Consider the following 19,169-nt stretch of genomic DNA (forward strand, 5'->3'; position numbering starts at 1 on the left):
CAATTTGGAGGTCGGCTACAACGGTGCCTTGGAGGGGGTCATAGGGCAAGGGAGTTTAAGACATAGGAAAGTGAGGGATTTTATCGGTGGCCCATGAACAGTGGAAGCAGGAGAAAGAGGGAAGTGGGGACAAGGTGGGGGAGCCAGAGATAATGAAAAGGCAACAGGGTCGGGGCGCCTGGGTGGCTCAGTCGGTTGAGCGTCCGACTTCGGCTCAGGTCATGATCTCACCGTTCGTCGGTTCGAGCCCCGCGTCGGGCTCTGTGCTGACAGCTCGGAGCCCGGAGCCTGCTTCGGATTCTGTGTCTCGTTCTCTCTCTGCCCCTCCCCCGCTCACGCTCTGTCTCTTTCAAAAATGAATAAACGTTAAAAAAAAAAAATTGAAAAAAGGAAACGAAAAGAGAACAGGGTCAATGTACTGTGATGTGCCGGCAGGCTCAAAAGTTTCTCAATTCAGTTGACGGGATGATAAAAACAGTTTGTTTGGAGGGCATGTCGTTACCGGCAATGACAAGGACGAGCATATGACCATGAGTGCGGGTGGCACATTGAGAGGGTAACAGATAAGGGGTGCAGAGTTTCTTTGCGGGTTACCAAAAATGTTCTCAAGTGGATTGGAGGGATGCGCAACTCTTAGGAACACGCAAAAAACCCAGCGTCACACAGGTGAAATGGGTGAATTTTATGGTATGTGAATTGCGGCTTCATAAAACTTCCAGAAAAAAAAAAGAACGTAGATGGCTTGGGGTAGGCGAGAGAGCACGATGGGTGACATGATGGGCTCTGTGTACCGAGAGGCCATGTTTCTGTTATCTGTTGCCACAGCGTGTCTGACAAACCACCCAAAGCCTGCGTGGTTGAAAACAACAAAGATCATTTATTACAGTCCCAGGTCTGCGACCAGGGCAGGGTTTGGAGGGGGGTGGGGGGGTGGGGGGCTGAGGGAGGTCTTACCTCTGCTCCCGGAGCATCAGCGGGGCAGGAGAACGTGGCCCTTCAGATGGCTCACTCACAAGCCTGATCTATTATCAACTGTGAGTTTAGCCTCGGCCAGGAGCCAGGAACCCAGGGTCCTCTCCACGTGGACCTCACCATCTGGCCTGGCCTGGGCAGGTGTCCCAAGGAAAAGAGTGGGGCTAAAGTTGCCTTTTTTTTTTTTAATGTTTATTTACTTTAGAGAGAGAGAGAGAGACAGAGAGAGACAAAGAGACAGAGTGCAAGCAGGGGAGGGGCAGAGAGAGAGGGAGACACTGAATCCGAAGCAGGCTCTAGGCTCTGAGCTGTCAGCACAGAGCCAGATGGGGGCTCGAACTCAGAACCACGAGATCGTGACCTGAGCTGAAGTCGGAGGCTTAACCGACTGAGCCACCCAGGCGCCCCTATGACAGTAGTTTTAGGGGGGATAGGAAGCCAGGTTCTCAAATCTTCCATGAAAGACTAGGAGTGGCCAGAAGGGAAGGGGTGAGTTCAGTAGGGAAGGATGGGAAGTGTCCGTGGATAGCTTAAGCTTCAAAAGAGCTGAGGGAGGGGGTGGCTGGCTGGCCGGGTAGAGCACGAGACCCTTGATCTTGGGGTTGTGAGTTCAAACCCCATGGTGGGCATAGAGCTTACTTAAAAAAAAAATTAAGGGGCGCCTGGGTGGCGCAGTCGGTTAAGCCTCCGACTTCAGCCAGGTCACGATCTCGCGGTCCGTGAGTTCGAGCCCCACGTCAGGCTCTGGGCTGATGGCTCGGAGCCTGGAGCCTGTTTCTGATTCTGTGTCTCCCTCTCTCTCTGCCCCTCCCCCGTTCATGCTCTGTCTCTCTCTGTCCCAAAAATAAATAAACGTTGAAAAAAAAAATCAAAAAAAAAAATTAAAAGTCAGAGGGAGGAAGAATGGTCTAGAAACGGCAAGGCGGAGCACCTGTACGTTAAGGAGGGTGTAAGGTATGAGGGTGTAAGGCATGAGGGTGTAAGGCATGGCTGCAGGGAGAAGGGTTCAGTTCACAGAGTTCAGAGACCCACAGAAAGGAGTCTCCTTGTGGGTCTCTGAGAATGACAGAGACATAGACGCAGAGAGAGGTAAGACAGAGACCCCGAAAGAGGGACACAGAAATCCAGAAGGATGGTGACATAGCTTCCCAGAAATTACACACGGAAGAGGGCCTACATTCGGAGGGAGTAACCTTAGTGCTTCTCTGCACTTGCCCAGCAGAGGGCGCGCGGGACCCCATTCCCTGGAGTCCGGGTAACCTATCCCCACCACTTCCCCCCAAGCCTATTTTTACGCGGTGTCATAGGATACCGGTGGCTGGAAGGCCATCGTCTGTCTGTCCTTTGGTCCCTTCGAGTGACCCTGCGGCATCTCCCCAGCCCACCCCCCACCTGTTCCTGGCAGGCTCAGCCTCTGTTTCCACTATCCAGGGTTACAGCTCAGGCTTCCCTGGGTCTCGGGATGTCTGACCGAGAAGACAGGGGGAGACCTCGGCGAGGGAACCGGGTGTGGGGCGCACAGGCTCACGGTTTGCAGTTGCTGGAGCGTCTCCAGGACGGGACAACCACCAGGCCGGTGGCAGAGCCGATCTACAGTTTTAGTCAGAAAGAGATTCAGAGAGAGGACTCCAGAGACTCGGAGTCCTCCAGAGGCCCTGAGACAGAAACTCGCCATAACTCCGAAACACAGGGAAACAGACCCAAAGGGGAGCCCCCCCCCCCCGCCCCGGAAACCCAGGGACAGAGAGACACAGAGTCCTAAGAGATCATGAGAAGAGACTCCGACGGAGGGGGGAGACAGATAGCAAGGGAGACAGCGATAGTCAGACACACCCCTAAGATACAAGCGTCAAAGACGGAGATCCAGACAGACCAAGATACAGATTACTGACAGAGACCCCCAAGCACTGAGTCTTCAGAGATAACTGACCCACTGAGATACTCAAGAGATACACCCCTTGACAGACACCCAAAATGAAGACATAGCCAGACGCAGAGATGTAGAAGATAACAGAAAGAAAGACGTGGAAGTTTGTGACTTCAGCGCAGGGGCTGGGCAATTCACAAAAAGAGACGAGAGACACACACGGAAACCCGGAGAGACGAGGGATAGAGGTCCCGGACGAGAGCGAAACCCAGGGAACGGGGACCCGAAAGCGGATGCGCGCGGAGAACGCAAGCTCAGCGCGGCGGCGGCTGGGGGGGGAGGGCGGGCGCCCCGGCAGAGGGCGCGCGGCCGCCCTCTGCCCCTCCAGGGTCAGGCGCCCCCTCCCCCGCGCCCTGGCCGGACGGCCGGGCTATTTTTACGCGTGGACACCGGACACCAGCCTGGGGCGGCGGCGGCGGCGGCGGCGGCCGAGGCGGGGCCGGGCCGGGTCGGGCGTCGGGGCCACACGTCCGTCCGCGGGTCGCCGGGGCTGCGCGCGCCATGGAGCCGCGGTGCCCGCCGCCGTGCGGCTGCTGCGAGCGGCTGGTGCTCAACGTGGCCGGGCTGCGCTTCGAGACGCGGGCGCGGACGCTGGGCCGCTTCCCGGACACGCTGCTAGGGGACCCGGCGCGCCGGGGCCGCTTCTACGACTGCGCGCGCCGCGAGTACTTCTTTGACCGGCACCGGCCCAGCTTCGACGCCGTGCTCTACTACTACCAGTCCGGCGGGCGGCTGCGGCGGCCGGCGCACGTGCCGCTCGACGTCTTCCTGGAGGAGGTGGCCTTTTACGGGCTGGGCGCGGCGGCGCTGGCGCGCCTGCGCGAGGACGAGGGCTGCCCCTTGCCGCCCGAGCGCCCCCTGCCCCGCCGCGCCTTCGCGCGCCAGCTCTGGCTGCTCTTCGAGTTCCCCGAGAGTTCGCAGGCCGCGCGCGTGCTCGCCGTCGTCTCCGTGCTCGTCATCCTCGTCTCCATCGTCGTCTTCTGCCTCGAGACGCTGCCCGACTTCCGCAACGACCGCGACAACCCGGGGCTCGCTGCGGTGGCGGCTGCCGGCCCGGTGAGGGGGCGTGTCCTGGGTGGAGAGGGGCGGGGCTTGGGAGGAGCTGAGCGGGGTCCACGGGGATCTGGCCAATTACAAGGCGGGGGTGAGGGGCACTGGGAGGCGGGGCCTCTCGGGAAGGTGGGGCCTGGCTATGGGCGGGCGGGGCATTGGGGGGGGGGCTTGTTGGGGGAGTGGCCAATCACAGGTGGGGCAGGAGGCTTGAGAGGTGGGCAACCCAGGGACCGGGCCTGACCAGGGGAATTTACCTTTAAAAGCTGGGCTGGGGGCCGGGAAGGGATAGCTTAGGGGCCTGAGGATATGAATAGGAGGACCTTCCTATCACTGGGTGGGGTTGAGGCAGGTGAGAAACGGGCTGGCCGAGGGCGGGAAGACAGGTACGTTAAGAAATGAAGCAAGGGAGGAGAGACTGAAGAATCAGGGGTCCGTGCGGCTGGCTGTAAGCAAGAGAAGGATGGGCTGGAGGGAGCTGGAGACAGAAGAGTGAGGCCTGAAGGCTGAGGTAGGAGCAACCCAGCACAAAAAAAAGTCAGGCTGAGGGCCATGAGGGCAGGGTTTGGTGTTCAGAGAAGGCCTTTAACCATTAGAGTCTGGGCTGGGGGTAGGGAGGGCAGAGCACGAGGAAGTGGGACCAGGGTGGCGACACTCCCCATCTGGAAAATCAGTGCTGCGGTGGGACTTTGGGAAGGAAGAGACTGAGTCTCACTCAGGCACCATTCTAGGAGGCCCCCACCAGTGAAGGATCAGGGACCCTACAGTCAGCCACGCAGGGATGATCCCCAGGGTTCTGGAAAGGAGTCTAGGACAGCTGGGGCACTGGAGGCCTGGGAGCAGTGACCACTGACCAGTTTGCACAGAAGCGGTTGGACATTTAAACCATAAATGTGGCCGTTCTAGTGTGTTCCAGTCTTGGTGTGGTCCTCTCTGACCCCCTTCCTCCCTGCAGTTCCCTGCTCGGCTGAATGGCTCCAGCCCAGTGCCTGGAACCCTGTCTCGCATGCCCTTCGATGACCCGTTCTTTATGGTGGAGACGTTGTGCATCTGTTGGTTCTCCTTTGAGCTACTGGTGCGCCTGGCGACCTGCCCAAGCAAGGCGGCCTTTTTCAAGAACGTGATGAACCTCATCGATTTCGTGGCCATCCTGCCCTACTTTGTGGCGCTAGGCACCGAGCTAGCCAGGCAACGGGGCGTGGGCCAGCCGGCCATGTCACTGGCCATACTACGAGTTATCCGACTGGTGCGCGTCTTCCGGATCTTCAAGCTGTCCCGGCACTCAAAGGGCCTGCAGATCTTGGGCCAGACACTACGGGCCTCCATGCGTGAGCTGGGTCTCCTCATCTTCTTCCTCTTCATCGGTGTGGTTCTCTTCTCCAGCGCGGTCTACTTTGCGGAGGCCGACCGGGAAGATTCCCATTTCACCAGCATCCCTGAGTCCTTTTGGTGGGCGGTGGTCACCATGACCACAGTCGGCTACGGAGACATGGCACCCGTCACTGTGGGTGGCAAGATAGTGGGCTCTCTGTGCGCCATCGCTGGTGTGCTGACCATTTCCCTGCCTGTGCCGGTCATCGTCTCCAACTTCAGCTACTTTTACCACCGGGAGACAGAGGGCGAAGAGGCCGGAATGTACAGCCATGTGGACACGCAGCCCTGTGGCCCACTGGAGGGCAAGGTCAATGGGGGGTTGGTGGACGGAGAGATGCCTGAGCTACCGCCTCCACTCTGGGCCCCCCCTGGGAAACACATGGTCACCGAAGTGTGAGGGACTGTGGAGGTCAGCAGGACCTCACGTTTCCTTGGAGGGAGGGAGGGAGGGGGAGAAGGGAAGGTTAGGGGGAGGGGGCTGGGTAGAGGAAGAACTAGGTTAAGTGGTAACGAGTTGGGGAACACTGAGTCTTGTTGGGTCTTGAGTTGCGGTTTGGCAGCTCCTATGGGTACTTCCTTAAGTGACCGTGAATGGCAACGAGTTATACTGAGTTGATGGAGAGACTCCATTGGTTTAAATTGCTTTGGGTTGTGCAAGACTTACGGAGCCTTTTGTGGTAAGTGTTGACATAGATTTGATCCCATGGTTGTGTTTTTTAGGTCCTCACTGGGTTGGGCTGTGTTGTTGAGTCTAGGCGAATCTTGTCCAACTGCATTGTGCAGGATTCTGTGGTTTTATGAGTCCCCTGGGGCCATTTTGGGTCAAGTGAGGTGGTCATCCACGGCATCGTTGGGACTGACTGCATGTTCATGCATGGTGTTGTGGAGTTGAGTTGAGACACGTTGGAAGTTGTGTGGCTTTGTGACTCTTGTAGGGCTATGTTATTTTAGATTCTGTGAACTTGTGAGTCATGTAGAAATCCAAAGAGTCAAGTGGTCGCATGTGAGCTTTCCAGGTCACGTTAAGTTGGGTTGTAATGTATGACTGTGGGAATCTTTCAGGGTTCTGTTGGGTTGAGTTGCGTAAAGTTACATAGCTGGAAGTTTAGGGGGCTACACTGAGATGAACCGTATTGAATTGTATAACCACGTGAGTCTTGTAGGGCCGTGCTGAGTTGAGTTACACCAAGTTGTGTCATTGTGAGTCCTGTAGGAATGTTAGGTTGAGTTGGACTGTGTGTATGGGCTCCATAGGGCCATGTTGGTTTGTTCTGCATTTACTGGTAGCACCAGGACCCAAGAATAAGAGCACTTGGGGGGGGGAATCATGTATCAGGGAGCAAGTGTGGGGTTATGGAGTCTGAGAGACGAACTGAACTGACATGCCTGATGTCACTTACCATAAGGGGCAGGGCTGGGTTCTGGATCCGTGGATTCAGTTGTTCACGCAGAGGGCCTCTGGGGGAGCTAGGGAGATGCAGATGCTCCTTCCGTTTACCCTACACCTGCATCGTTTTGCCATTCAAACCCTCTCGATCTGTCTGTCCTCTCCTATAGCTTTGCTTGCAAACACGGAGATCAGAGCCACAAGGGGAGAGAAAAGGGGACAAACTGTATGTACTGTGTATAGACATGTTAGGGGGACAGAAACACAAATGAGGGGACAGAGACCTGGGAGGTAATGGAGACTCAGAGAAAGAAAGAGATAGAAACCCAGAGAAGAGGGAACAAAGACCCGAAGAGAGAGGAAGAGAGATTTAGGGAGAAGGAGACAAAGACCCAGAGAGAGGGAATGACAGAGACTCAGAAGAAGGGGGGGGGGCAGAAAATCCAAAGGGAGAGGGAGACAGAGATCAAGAGTGGGAGACAGAGATGGGGGGGGGGAGTGTCAGGCACCCAGAGAGGGACAGACATCAGACTTAGAAACAGACCGGAGCGCCCCCAAGAGAAAGGTAACCAAGAAAGAAAAAGGCAGAAAAAGTCAGCGCCTCTGCACCCAAGAGATTCGCACAGTCTGTCTTCCACAGAATCACAACGATCTCAAATCAGGGCGCACCACCCCATCCTCCCACAGCTGAGGAAGGCTGTCAGACAAACTGGGGGGTCCACTCTATTTTCCAGGGGAGAAACCAGCGTCTTAGATCACGGGGGTGGCTTCCCAAGGTCTCGTGGCACACCCCCAGGGTCCAGGACTGGGGGCAGGCTGCCTGACCCCACGGCCGCATCAGCCTGCTGGAAGGCACGGGTCCTCCTTGGATCCTACAGCCTCGTTTCTCACAAAGTACCCGAGGCTCAGAGGGGAAGGTGTTACCCTAGGTCACGAAGCCAAACATTTTCAGAGGACTTTCGGTACTCAAAGGGCATTTGGAGGAGGAGGACGCAGGATGCTTCAATCGCTAACACATATAGGGCTTCCTATGTGCCAAGCATCATTCAAAGTACTTTACTTGTATTAATTTATTAAAACCAGTGGTTTACAGAAGGTTGTTGTTGTTATTTTTAGCTATTGCCACCCACCCCCCACTTGCAACTTACCTAGATTCAACGTGAGGCATCCGAGGGGATCTGGTCTGAGGGACACACACCTCTATGGGGTCCCTCTTGGCAACTCAGAATGCAGCTAAGAAATTCAGCGTGGCTCGGGGGGAGGGCCACCTGGGTGGCTCAGTCTATTGAGCATCCAACTCTTGATTTCAGTTCAGGTCGTGATCCCAGGGTTGTGGGATCGAGCCCCACACTCAGTGTGGAGCCTGCTTAAGATGCTCTCACTCTCTTTTCCTCCCTCTGCCCCCCCCTCCCCTGCACCTGTGTGCACACTCTCCCTCTCTGAGAGAGAGAGAAAAAAAAATCAGTTTGGAAACCCCCGATTTAACCCAACCACGTTTTTATACAGAGCGATGGAAGAAAGTACAGATTATTGTGGGCAGGGTTTGATAAAGATAGAAAATAATAGAATGTTTAGGTAGTCACTTCTCTCTGAGATGGAGAGAAAGACACGTTTGGAGACAGAACTGGAGAACAGACCTCCTCACAGTGACAGACGCAAGGCGGAGTCCAGGACCCAGGACAGAGACCCAAAGAGGAGAAAGCCCATGCGGAGAGGCGCCAAGACTTGGAGAGAGGACACCCAGGCGAAGGAGGGAGAGCAGGTGGAAGGAGGGCAGTGACCTGGGAGGGGGTCAGAGGCCGGTGTGTGTGTGTGTGTGTGTGTGTGTGTGTGTGTGTGTGTGTGTGTCGGTGGGGGGGGGGGAGGGAAGGGATCCACAGAAGCTGGAAGGCAAACCACAGAGGAAGGGCCAGATATCCAGAGGGAGGGGCACAGAGAGTGTTTTACTTTTCTTTGAAAACTCACCTGTGTTACTCCATCAGAGGCTGGAAGTTACTTAGAGTCTCTCTGGTAGGGGGTGGGATGTGTTGGGTGCTTAAGGAAGAGGTGGAGAAGCCGGGAGAGGTCATGGAGGTGACCCGAGGGGACACTCGAAGGCTGGAAAGTGCCCCTCCCCCCCCCCGCCCCCCAATAAACAACTGTAGGCGCCTTCTATGTTGCCTTGGCTAGGCTGGGGAAAAGGAGGGAACACCCTAATCCAGGGACACCCTTCCTGCCACCTTGCCATGTTATATTTAGGCCGAGGGAGGGGTATGGGATGACCCCCCCCCCCCCAGATGGGCATCAGCTTTCCTCCTGAAATAGCTCCCGGGGAGGGGTGAAGGGCTCTGCCGGTCCCAGGACTCCGTCTGACCTCTGTCTTAGGGTCTCTCTCTTTTCAACGGGTCTCCGTCCCCCTTCTGGGATTCTGTCCCCTTCTCTCTCCGGGTCTTCTCTCTCTGGGTTTCTGTCCCCCCTTTCTCTCTGTTTATGTGCCCTTCCCATGTCTCCCTTTGTCCCTCACTATTCATTTTCTTTCTCTGGGCAGAGGTCATCGTGTTCCCAAGTCATACCCTTGGCTGTCTCTGTGCCCTAGAATACCTTGAATTTCTCTTATCTGAGCTCAGGACAGACCCTCTCCTCAGTCCCCACCCAGGAAATTCCAGCAGACAGGACTCTGTGGGAGAGCTCCCCCATATCCACTGTCTCCCTGGGCCTCGGGCCTTATCGCTGCCCAAGTCCAGCTGGTTAATGTCTAGCCTGGAGCTCCTGGGAAAGTGGGGATGAGAGCAGAGGGGGGGAATCTGCCCAGGGATTGACACTTAATTGGCAGCACAAGGCAAGGGAATCTCAGGCCCAGACTCCTGGCTCTAAGGAAGGAGGGAGCTGCTGGTCAGGAGCCTTGGGTCTGCGGAGGGAGGGGGCTGGGGGTGAGGACTCCTGGGTCTGAGGGAGGAGGGGCTGGGGACCTGAATCCCGGGTCTGACGGAGAGGGGGCTGGGGGTCAGGGCTCCTGGCTCTGCGGGAGGAGGGGGCTGGGGGCCGGGACTCCTGGGTCTGAGGGAGGAGGGGGCTGGGGGTGGGGGGGTCCCGGCTGCCGGGGCTGAGGGAGAAGGGGGCTGGCGCCTGGCCTCCCGGGGCTGAGGCGGGCCAAGAGCTGAGCGAGCCAGGCCGGGCTCCCGAGGTCTCGGCACGCGTGTGGAAGGCGGGATCCCCCGGCCCCTCCTCCGCCGTCGGGCGCCGCCCCGCCCCCGCCCCCGCCCGGGCCCTCCGGAGCGTGTGCAGCGAGGAGCCGGCGGGCGAGCGGGCGTCCCCGCAGCCAGCGAGCGGGAGGAGGAGCCGCGCCGCGCCAGGGGCAGCGGAGGAGCCGAAGAGGGCGCCCCAGGTGAGAGCCTCGGCGCCTCCTCCCCCGGGATTCCGGCGTCCGGGTCGCCCTGCCCCCGGGTAGGGAGGGACGGGGGCGGGGCCTGCGGGGGCGGGGCTTGGCGGAGGAAACTGAGGCAGGAGGGAAGTGCTCCAGCCATGCAGCCGCTCGCCCCCGTCAGGGTCTCGGGAGACCAGACCCCCCGGCCTAAATCTTCTTTGGGAGGAGGGGCCTGGGAGTACGTATTCGGGGGTCCCTGGGGAGGAGGGTCCTAAACTCCAGAACTCCCGGGTCCGAGGGAGGAGGGCGCTGGGGGCGGGGGGGGGGGTCTGGACTCCTTGGTCCGAGGGAGGGGGGCGCGGGGCTCCCGGCCCCCTGCATGTGAGAGAGGGAGCTGGGGATCATGGACTCGTGAAAAAGGGGAGGCAGCTGGGAACCAGAGCTCTAGGGTCTGATCAGGGGAGGTGGGAGCTGGGAGCTAGGACTTTCTGGTCTGAGGGAGGAGGTAGCTGGGGATCTACACTCCGGGTCCAGGTTGGATCAGCGTGGTTGGGTCCCTTCACACCCCTTTTTCCATTTCCCCATCTCCGAGCCAAAGCAGGCAGCCACTCCAGGTATGTGCAATAGAAGTGTCGGACGGGCCCTGGCCTGTCCTGTGAGGATAGAACATTCCAGGAAGCAGCCTCAGGGACCCAGGGCTTCTTGAGTGTGGGCCCTCAGGGACCCGGGGGTCCAGACGAGCACCGCCCCCGCCCTGTCTGGGAGATGAATGGGCCGTGGAGGATGTAATCTTTTCCAGCCTCCTCTACCCCTCCCACCCCTCCCCCACCGCCCTCCTCGCCCCTCCCCACACCTCCCCCATCTGCTTCCCATCCCAGCCAGGAGCCATCACCTGGTCAGGGAAGGGGCCCCAGGGAAGGGGGCGCGGCCTTGACTCCTGGGTACCCTACACTTTCAGAGGAACACAGAGAAGGGGAGTGTTCGCGTCCCCTCCCCCCACTTGCCCATATAACTTGCCTGTTCCCTTCTTCCCCTAGGTGGCTGCCCCTACCCTCTCCTGAGATGTCAGGAAGGAGGGGACCACCTGTGTCCCCCACCGGGGCCCCCCAGAGCCTGGGGGCCCCCAGCCCTGGAGCCTGGAGGTGGAGGAGGTGCTGACAGGTCTGGTAACCACCTGCTGCTTCCCAGTCCCCTCCACACCACTCTTTCCCAGAACCAGAGACTTCCAGAATATTGCAGAAAAACTGAAGCATCCACGCCCTCACCGCTATCTCCCAGCCCCTGGCCGATTTCTGGGACAGGGAAACTGAGGCCCCGCATAGCAGAGGAAATGTCTCGCCTTCTCAGTGGCAGCTTTGAGCTGAACTTGGGTCTTGCTAGGATTCCAGAACATGGCCTTTCTCAGCATTTTGAGGCCTCCAACCTCCTCTAGGCTGCGGGACTTAGGGTTCTTCGGGGGTGTAGAGGTAAGAGGCAGAATGGAGTTGTTCCGACGGGGCTCAAGTCCTACCTCTGGTATTTGCTGGCTGTGTGGCCTGGTATAAGTCACTCACTTCTCAGCCTGTGTTTCTCCGTTCGTTGATTTGTTGGCTATTATTAGCAATAGTAGTAGAACGATTATGATTAATCTAGAAGCTGGGCAGTATCTAAGTCCCAGAGTATAAGGTCCCCCTCCTAAGGTTCTAGAACAAGGGCCTCCCCCTGGTTCTGGCATCCAGGTCCGCCTGGAGCTCCCAACTGCTGTCCCCCGTCCCCTACTCAGTTTTTACCCCATCTCTAATGCCGGCTCTCCCCTCCGTCCTCAGGTGCTCAGCGAGATGCTCCTCAGCCCCTCCTGCTCCCTCCCCGTCCTCCTCCTTTTCCTCCTCCCCAGCGTTCCAATGGAGCCCCACCCCCCACCCTTACCACTGCCCCCCTTTCTAGCCCCTGAGTGGGACCTCCTGTCCCCCCGAGTAGTCCTGTCCAGGGGCACCCCCGCCGGGCCCCCTCTGCTCTTCCTGCTGGAGGCCGGGGCTTTTGGGGAGCCCGCAGGCCGCCCTGCCAACCGCAGCCGGCGAGGGGCGAGCGAGACAGCACCCGCAAGTCGCCGGGGAGAGCTGGCTGTGTGCGATGCGGTCAGCGGCTGGGTGACGGACCGCCGGACGGCCGTGGACCTGCGTGGGCGTGAGGTGGAGGTGCTGGGCGAGGTTCCCGCGGCTGGTGGCAGTCCCCTCCGCCAGTACTTCTTCGAGACCCGCTGCAAGGCTGACAGCACCGAGGAAGGTGGCCCCGGTGGGGGAGGAGGGGGCTGCCGGGGTGTGGACCGGAGGCACTGGGTATCTGAGTGCAAAGCCAAGCAGTCCTACGTGCGGGCACTGACCGCTGATGCCCAGGGCCGCGTAGGCTGGCGATGGATTCGGATTGACACTGCCTGCGTCTGCACGCTCCTCAGCCGGACTGGTCGGGCCTGAGGCCCATGCCCAGGAACTGGGCAGGCAGAGGAAGAAGACGGCTGGATCCCGAGGGACCTCAGGGGTGGCCTGACCGCTCCGGGCCTCAGTTTGGGAACTTGTGAAATGGTCACACAATCACAGCTTTCTGATTCTGAGAGCTCAATCCGTGCCAGACAGGTGGTGGAACCAAATGGGGTTTTGAAGGATGAGTAGGAGTTCTCCTGGATGAACTTGAGGGTAATGATGATGATGATAATAGCCCAATTTTGCCGAGTGTCTACTGTTTATCAGCGCTAATACACAATTTGTCAGATCAACTCTAGTGGCTTCGACCATCAGAGGCCCTTGGCTTCTCGGTTGCTAACCACTTGATCTCAGAAGACATCTTGCTCACCCTGGAGAGAGTGACGAGGAAGTGATCTGTCAAGAAGTGGGTGGGGGAGCATAAAAACTGGAACACATAGGCAAGTAGCTGGGAGGTCGGGTTTGAATGAGAAATCTTACTTGGTCACGTGGGGCAAGTGTTGGCTTCGAACGTTCTCTTTTGAGGTAGTGAGCCACCCGTCACAGAAGGAGCAAAAGCAAGGTTGACTGACCGGAGGTCAGGAGACTGGCGAATTTGGCCCTACTGGGGAGCCGGAGTCAGGTTTCTACTCCCTTTTCTGCCCCAACTTGTACCCATATTGGGAAAGAAATAGACCTTAGAAGTGTCCAGCTTGAGTGTGGCACGAGGTTCTGACCAATTGACCTGACTCCTGGCTGGAATCAGGGGTCATGTGGACAGTGAATGGGCCAGGAAAATCCAAAAGGAGAAGTGGCCCCGGAGGCCTGAATGAGGGGGGTCAGTGGGACCCTGTGCCAGGCTGCAGAAGGTAGCCTCACTTTTCCCCATCTGAAGAATGGGTCAGTGGGGTTGAAAGAATGGGAGCCGAGGAGGCAGAGGCCTTGATGAAATGGCCTGTAAAGTGAGGAAGTACCAAGGGAAGTCAGGGGTAACCCTTCATGTATCACCAGTCCATATCTTAAGACTTAACACACACACACACACACACACACACACACACACACACACACATTCTTTTAGAACCAATTTTCCCATCCCCCACCAACCCAGACTGGGCCCCTGGGAAGGGTAGGGGTGGCAGCGCCAGGCGGGGACTGGCTGCCTCTGTTTCTACATCTCCGTGTTTCTAGATCTGTGGTTCCCCACCCTCTTTTTTTTTTGCCACCTCTCTCTTCCTGTCTCTTGTCTCTGGGTCAGTAGCTCTCTACCTCTGTTTCTCATTCGGTGCCTCTCACCCATTCTTGAGTGCATTTTTCTTTCTCCTCAAAGCTCTCTCCACATCGCCTCCCTTCTGTCTTTTGCTAAGTATTTCCCTGTGTATTTGCCTGTGGGTCTCTCCCTCTTCACCCACCCCCAATATCCAGGTGGAAGTTTTCAACCAAATCAAAGGCAGGCAGGACGCACGAAGCCAAAGCCCAGGCTGAGTCCTTCAGCAGACGCGGGGAGGGAGGGAGAGCCCTGGGGAAGTCTGGAAATCGTTACCCCTGAGGTAGGCAGGCCTGGCAGAGGGAGGAGGGGGCTGAGTGAGCTGAGACCCTGTAGGAAAGGGGGGGGGTGTTTCTTCTGGGTTCCCTGAGGCAGTGGGTGGCCTCTGTGTCTCTAAGATTCCCTAAAACTCTGATCTATTTCCCCTTCCCCTCCGCCCCCTTTTCTGGCCATCCTTCTCTCTCTGGGACTCTTCTCCACTTCTTTAGCGTTTCTGTGCCCCCTCTCTCCAAGTCCCTGTCACTTGTTGCCTGGGTCTCTTTCTCATTCTATCCAACCATCCACACACCTGCAGGCCCTCCATTGGCTGGGTTCAGGGTGGGCGGGTCCTGTCACCTGGGGCAACAGCGACAACAAGCCTGCTCCCGCTGGGCTACCCCCACAGGGGTGGGACCATGGCTGGTCCGACCCTGGCTGTGCGCTATGGTCTGCCATGGTCCCCAGTCTCTGGGACCGAGGTGCCTGGATCCTGGCCCACCTGGCATCTCACCAGCAGTGGTGTCGCCCACCACATTATCCCATCTGTTCCCTTTCCCCCGCCCACCGTGCAGGTAAGAGGACCCTAGGTTCCTGGCCAGGAGGAGACTGGGAGCCCAGACTCCTGTGTCTGAAGGAGAGGCCTGGGGATCCAGACACCTGCTGAGAGAAAAGCGGATAGGGCGCTCGGGCTCCTCTCTGACTGAAGGAGGAGGGAGGGTCCCAGAGTCCTGGGTCTGAGAGAGGAGGGGCCAGCGAACGTGGCCGCCTGGGAGGAAAGGGTTGAGGACTGCCGGGGAGAGATCAGGGCTCGCGGGCCAGACTTGAATCCTTTTAGCCGACGTCCTTGTCCCCAGTCCACGGTCGCGGAGCCCCTGCCCCCGGCCGCAAAGCAGGATTTACACATCTGGGATTTTGACGAGGTCATCAGCAGATGGGAGACCACCTATGGCTCGGCTTTCGTGCCCAAGACCCTCGGCGGGCCCTACGCACAGCCCAGGGCCCCAGAGCCTTCGGACCCCACGCGGGCTGTGGGGATCAAGGATTTAGGAGAAAAGGTGAGGTGCGGGGATGCAGAGTTCCCCGGGGGGGGGGGGAGGAGGTCAGGGGTGGGGAACGCGCTGGAGCACGAGGCACCCTCACGTTGGGTCCCCGCGTCGCCTTCCCGCAGCTCAGACGCCGCGGCTGGCGCCTCCCGCTGGTCACAGAGCACCAGTGCAGTGAGACGAGGGCTCAGTACACCGGCCGGCCGGGCCCGCACCGGAGCCCCACCTTCTACGTCGGGCCCCAGCCTCTGGAGCTTGCGGACCACCACCGCGGAGGCCGCTCCCAGGTAGCGGAGAAGACCCGCTGTCACCTTGGGGCAGAGCCTGTAGCGCCTGAGGAGGGGCCGGAGGGGCTTTGAGGCTTGGGACCAGACTAGGAGAGCCTGGGGCGGGGAATTCTGAGTCTGGGGTCGGGGTTAAATGGTCTGGAACGGAATCGGGTTACAGAGCCTGGGGGTGGGGCTTGGACGTCTTGAGGTGGGGCCAGAAGGAGGAGGGGACTGAGACCGAAATCGCAGCTCTGAAGCCGGGGCCGCGACCAGTAAATCCCGGGGCGGGGCAGGGAGGGGGGTTCTGAGGCGGGGGTCGGAACGTGGGGCGGGCCTTGAATATTCGGAGACCAGATCGGGTCGGGAGGCGGCGCTAGGCTTCCTTAGAGAGAGGATGAAGCGAAGAGGGACGTTTGTCCTACCTGCGACTGAATTCCAGGGGCGGGACGTGGAAGCTGAGTCTGGGGGCGGAGCTGGGAAAGTTTTGGGGGGCGGTGGGGGGGGGTGGCGGCTGGGCCTTGTGTTCGACGACCCGCAAGTGTTTGGATTTTGGAGTAACCCTCATAAGGGCTCTGATTTGGGGGAGCGAAGATAAAGCGTTCTGGCTTGCGGCTGGTCAGGAAGGATTCGGATTCATCCAAGGAAGAGGGATCCTGAGCCTGGGACCCCGGGCTTGGGATGGGTATGAAACCTCGCTTCATCCCTCCTCCCCCCGATCCTCCCCCCGCAGGCTTTAATCCCTTGGACCAAGAACCCCGAGCTGTCCGGCCAGCCTTTCACGGTATCTGACCAGGGCGTCCTGGACCGCCATCAGCTCTATCTGACCACCTCGGCCAAGGACTTCCGGGCCTATCCGAAGTGAGTCTGGGTCCTCTCTCGGCACCGCCGCCAGCACACCTAACCCCGGCGTCGGCTCCCCCTGTCCGACTCAGTATCCTCAGTCTTCAGCTCCAGCACGCTCGAGAACCAGAGGTTCAGACCCCAGCCCCTACCTCTTTCAGCGCCCAGGTATTCCCAGTGTCAGCTCTCAGGAATATGAGACCTGCGGCTCGTCCTAGAAGCGGTTCTGGACCGGGGGCGGGGCTCCAAGGGTCTCGGGCGGGACTGCTTTGGTTCCCAGATACTTTTTCCCAAGGATTCGAAACTTCTAGATTCCCGGCCCTTAAGGACCTCGAGGGCCCAGGAATCGAGGCTAGACATCCCCGACTCCCATCCTTCATAAGGGGTCCCCGAGTCCTGCAAGGGTGTCCTCGCCTCGGAACGCAGAGTTCGCGTCTACAGCCTCCTCAGGAGCCGAGGTCTGAACCTCAGCCTTGTCCCCGGGATCCAACGGTGCCTTCCCTCTCCTGCCTTCCCCACCAACAGGAAGGAGTTGTCTGGATATCCCCGCAAGGACTCGCTGACCTGCTGGAGCTTTCAGAAGACGCCTCAGGTCTGGGGCCGGGACCCACAGCGGCCGCCCCGTCCGCGCCCCTCTCGGCCGCCAGGGATCCGCGTGCCCCACGTCCGCCCGGCGACGCTAGCCGTGCCGCACCGTGGGGCGTTGTCTCTGGCTCAGGAGTCCTACAGACCCCCGCTGCACCCGCTCCTCCGGCTCGATCGTTTCTGCCCTCTGGAGCTGCCCTGGGGCGGCCCCCACTGGAAGCCGGTGTCGGGCATCTACAGCGTGCCACAAGCCTACCGCACTGAGAACTCCAGCTACGGCAGCTTGAAGCTGCCCCGGATCTGAGCGGGCAGCGCCGGCCCCGCCCAGAACACGCCCCCGGGCGGGGGCGGAGCCGAGTCTGGAAGACCCCGGCTGGGGGGCACACTGGGCGGGGCTATGGTCGGGAAGCCCGCCCATCACGTGGGAGGGAGACGGAGGCCAGGGCCCGCCCACTAGGCGTGAGCCGGACGAATCCCACCGGAGACTGACTAGGGTGACCGGGTCCGGGACGAGGATGGATGCTGAGCCTGGAGAATATACTTTGGGGCTGTGGGCTCGCGGGCGGGACACGCCCTCTACGACAGAGCGGGCGAGTTTACCTTAGTCAACGACAGAGTTAAAATACCCTTAACCGTGCTCATTGCTGGGTTCGGCTCCGGGGGCCCGAGTGTGCGGGAGATGGGGCACCCGCTCTACCCCTCGCGGAGGGAAGGCACGTCTGCGTACAGGTGGAACTCCGCCCCTGAGCACAGAATCCAGTATTGAAGCCACGCCCCCTCCGGGGTTAGGCTGTGGCACAGGACAGGAATGGCTTTCAGTGTGTGGCAGATGGAGTGGGGTTGAGGTCTGAGCCGATCACCATTCGAGGGTCCTTGGAGGGACAGCTCCAGCCTTGCCCTGGCTCCCACTCTGAGGGGCGGAGGCGGGGCTACGCCATCGGGGGCAAGGCCAGGGTCTCCCCATAGCCTACTTCCTATGACCCCAACAGGACTTCGCTGGCACCTGACATAGCATCTGACGACTGAGTCAGTGAAGTCAGCTTCACCTTGGGCGCACCGAGAAGCAGGAGCCACTCGGGGCGTGGGGGCAGGGGCCACTCCACTGAGCCACTCCCGCACACTTCCCTGACCTTTTCCGTTTCTCGCCCCCGGAAGGATTAGTGTCCAGGTTACCCCATCAGGCCGCCACCCCCAGTGGCCTTGCCGCCCCCACAGCCTGCAAGTATAAGACCAGGTAAACATCATAGGGGAGGCACCCAGAATGGAGATGCTCCAGGTAAGGCTGTGGGGTCCCCGAGGCCCTTTGCAACTCCACCCAGGTCACAGCTGGCACAGAGGGAGAGTCCTGTGACTTGATGGAGGAGGCTTCTTTCTGGAAGGGTGTGGACAGCCAGCAGGCTTCCTGCCAGGAGGAAGCAGGTGGAACACGGCCTGAGGGTGGGAATCTGTGGGGTTGGGACGATCTGGGGCTCCTGAGTATTGGGGCAGGGGATCCAAGTGGGATGAATGGGCCCTGAATGGATGACGTCAGGCAGGGGAGCTGGGCCCCTGAACGGGTTCGTGTGAGGGATGGGAGGGTAAGGGCCCAGGGTATTGGTGTCTGGCAGGCCCTGAGACGCTGGCCTTGTCCCAGGGGCTGCTGCTGCTGTGGCTGCTGCTGAATGTGGGTGGGGTGTGGACATCCAGGGGGCCGCTGCGGCCGCTGTGCCGGCCCATCAACGCCACCCTGGCTGCTGAGAACGAGGCCTGCCCCGTCTGTGTCACCTTCACCACCACCATCTGTGCCGGCTACTGCCCCAGCATGGTGAGCTGCGGGGGTGGGGATGGACGGGCGGGGGCCTGGAATGGGTGCTGCCACCTCGGCTCCAGAGTGGATCACTGAGGACCAGGCCCACAGAAAATGGGAAATGGCAGCCTGGACAGAAGGGTGGCCTGCCCCCACCTCCCGCAGGGGCTGGGCACGAGGGAGGGAGGAAGAGCGCAGAGGGTCGGCTGCAATGCCGCACCTGTGGGGGGCGACGGGATGGGCACAGCGGGGCGGAGCTCGAGGGAGGGCCTGACCACGCCCCCCTCATCCCCGCCCTGGCCTCCAGATGCGAGTGCTGCCGGCGGCCCTGCCCCCTGTGCCCCAGCCCGTGTGCACCTACCGTGAACTGCGCTTTGCCTCCGTCCGGCTCCCCGGATGCCCGCCTGGTGTGGACCCCGTGGTCTCCTTCCCCGTGGCCCTCAGCTGTCGCTGCGGGCCCTGCCGCCTCAGCAGCTCCGACTGTGGGGGTCCCAGGGCCCAATCCTTGGCCTGTGACCGCCCCCCACTTCCGGGCCTCCTGTTCCTCTAAGGACCCCTCACCCCAATGCCTGGAGCCAGCAGCCGCTCTTTTCTACCCCTCCCAATAAAAGCTTCTCACACTGCACTGCGGTT

General features: G+C 59.8%; 4 protein-coding genes across 5 annotated transcripts; all 4 read left to right on the top strand.

Moving 5' to 3' along the window:
* The first annotated feature begins 2,515 nt into the window (after nucleotides 1–2,515).
* KCNA7 (potassium voltage-gated channel subfamily A member 7) lies at nucleotides 2,516–7,805 on the top strand. The gene is made up of 2 exons (XM_043600324.1): nucleotides 2,516–3,955; nucleotides 4,905–7,805. Exons 1-2 carry the CDS (start codon nucleotides 3,401–3,403, stop codon nucleotides 5,718–5,720), a joined length of 1,371 nt encoding a protein of 456 aa, XP_043456259.1. The 5' UTR covers nucleotides 2,516–3,400; the 3' UTR covers nucleotides 5,721–7,805.
* Nucleotides 7,806–9,822: 2,017 nt separating this feature from the next.
* NTF4 (neurotrophin 4) lies at nucleotides 9,823–12,802 on the top strand. 2 transcript variants are annotated; one of them, XM_043600326.1, is made up of 3 exons: nucleotides 9,823–10,074; nucleotides 11,091–11,214; nucleotides 11,859–12,802. In XM_043600326.1, the coding sequence occupies exon 3, from the start codon at nucleotides 11,871–11,873 to the stop codon at nucleotides 12,501–12,503; it is 633 nt and encodes a 210-aa protein (XP_043456261.1). In that variant the 5' UTR covers nucleotides 9,823–10,074; nucleotides 11,091–11,214; nucleotides 11,859–11,870; the 3' UTR covers nucleotides 12,504–12,802. The 2 variants fall into 2 exon arrangements, with proteins under 2 accessions (XP_043456261.1, XP_043456260.1); XM_043600325.1 differs by lacking the exon at nucleotides 9,823–10,074 and adding an exon at nucleotides 10,161–10,291.
* Nucleotides 12,803–14,363: 1,561 nt separating this feature from the next.
* Nucleotides 14,364–17,387, top strand: LOC122494842. The gene is made up of 5 exons (XM_043600328.1): nucleotides 14,364–14,585; nucleotides 14,868–15,068; nucleotides 15,182–15,343; nucleotides 16,056–16,183; nucleotides 16,691–17,387. The coding sequence occupies exons 1-5, from the start codon at nucleotides 14,430–14,432 to the stop codon at nucleotides 17,052–17,054; spliced, it is 1,011 nt and encodes a 336-aa protein (XP_043456263.1). The 5' UTR covers nucleotides 14,364–14,429; the 3' UTR covers nucleotides 17,055–17,387.
* Nucleotides 17,388–18,011: 624 nt separating this feature from the next.
* Nucleotides 18,012–19,161, top strand: LOC122495274 (lutropin subunit beta). Its single transcript, XM_043601011.1, has 3 exons — nucleotides 18,012–18,026; nucleotides 18,309–18,554; nucleotides 18,844–19,161. Exons 1-3 carry the CDS (start codon nucleotides 18,012–18,014, stop codon nucleotides 19,084–19,086), a joined length of 504 nt encoding a protein of 167 aa, XP_043456946.1. The 3' UTR covers nucleotides 19,087–19,161.
* Nucleotides 19,162–19,169: the final 8 nt, after the last annotated feature.

The sequence above is a fragment of the Prionailurus bengalensis genome, chromosome E2 (genome assembly GCF_016509475.1).
Source record: "Prionailurus bengalensis isolate Pbe53 chromosome E2, Fcat_Pben_1.1_paternal_pri, whole genome shotgun sequence".
Classification (NCBI taxonomy): domain Eukaryota; kingdom Metazoa; phylum Chordata; class Mammalia; order Carnivora; family Felidae; genus Prionailurus; species Prionailurus bengalensis.

Coding starts and splice junctions, on each gene's coding strand:
- KCNA7 (XM_043600324.1), top strand. CDS start 3,401: ATGGAGCCGCGGTGCCCGCCGCCGTGCGGCTGCTGCGAGCGGCTGGTG. Junction 3,956..4,904: donor CGGTGGCGGCTGCCGGCCCG/GTGAGGGGGCGT, acceptor TCCTCCCTGCAG/TTCCCTGCTCGGCTGAATGG.
- NTF4 (XM_043600326.1), top strand. CDS start 11,871: ATGCTCCTCAGCCCCTCCTGCTCCCTCCCCGTCCTCCTCCTTTTCCTC.
- LOC122494842 (XM_043600328.1), top strand. CDS start 14,430: ATGGCTGGTCCGACCCTGGCTGTGCGCTATGGTCTGCCATGGTCCCCA. Junction 14,586..14,867: donor TTCCCCCGCCCACCGTGCAG/GTAAGAGGACCC, acceptor CCTTGTCCCCAG/TCCACGGTCGCGGAGCCCCT. Junction 15,344..16,055: donor ACCGCGGAGGCCGCTCCCAG/GTAGCGGAGAAG, acceptor CTCCCCCCGCAG/GCTTTAATCCCTTGGACCAA.
- LOC122495274 (XM_043601011.1), top strand. Junction 18,555..18,843: donor CCGGCTACTGCCCCAGCATG/GTGAGCTGCGGG, acceptor CCTGGCCTCCAG/ATGCGAGTGCTGCCGGCGGC.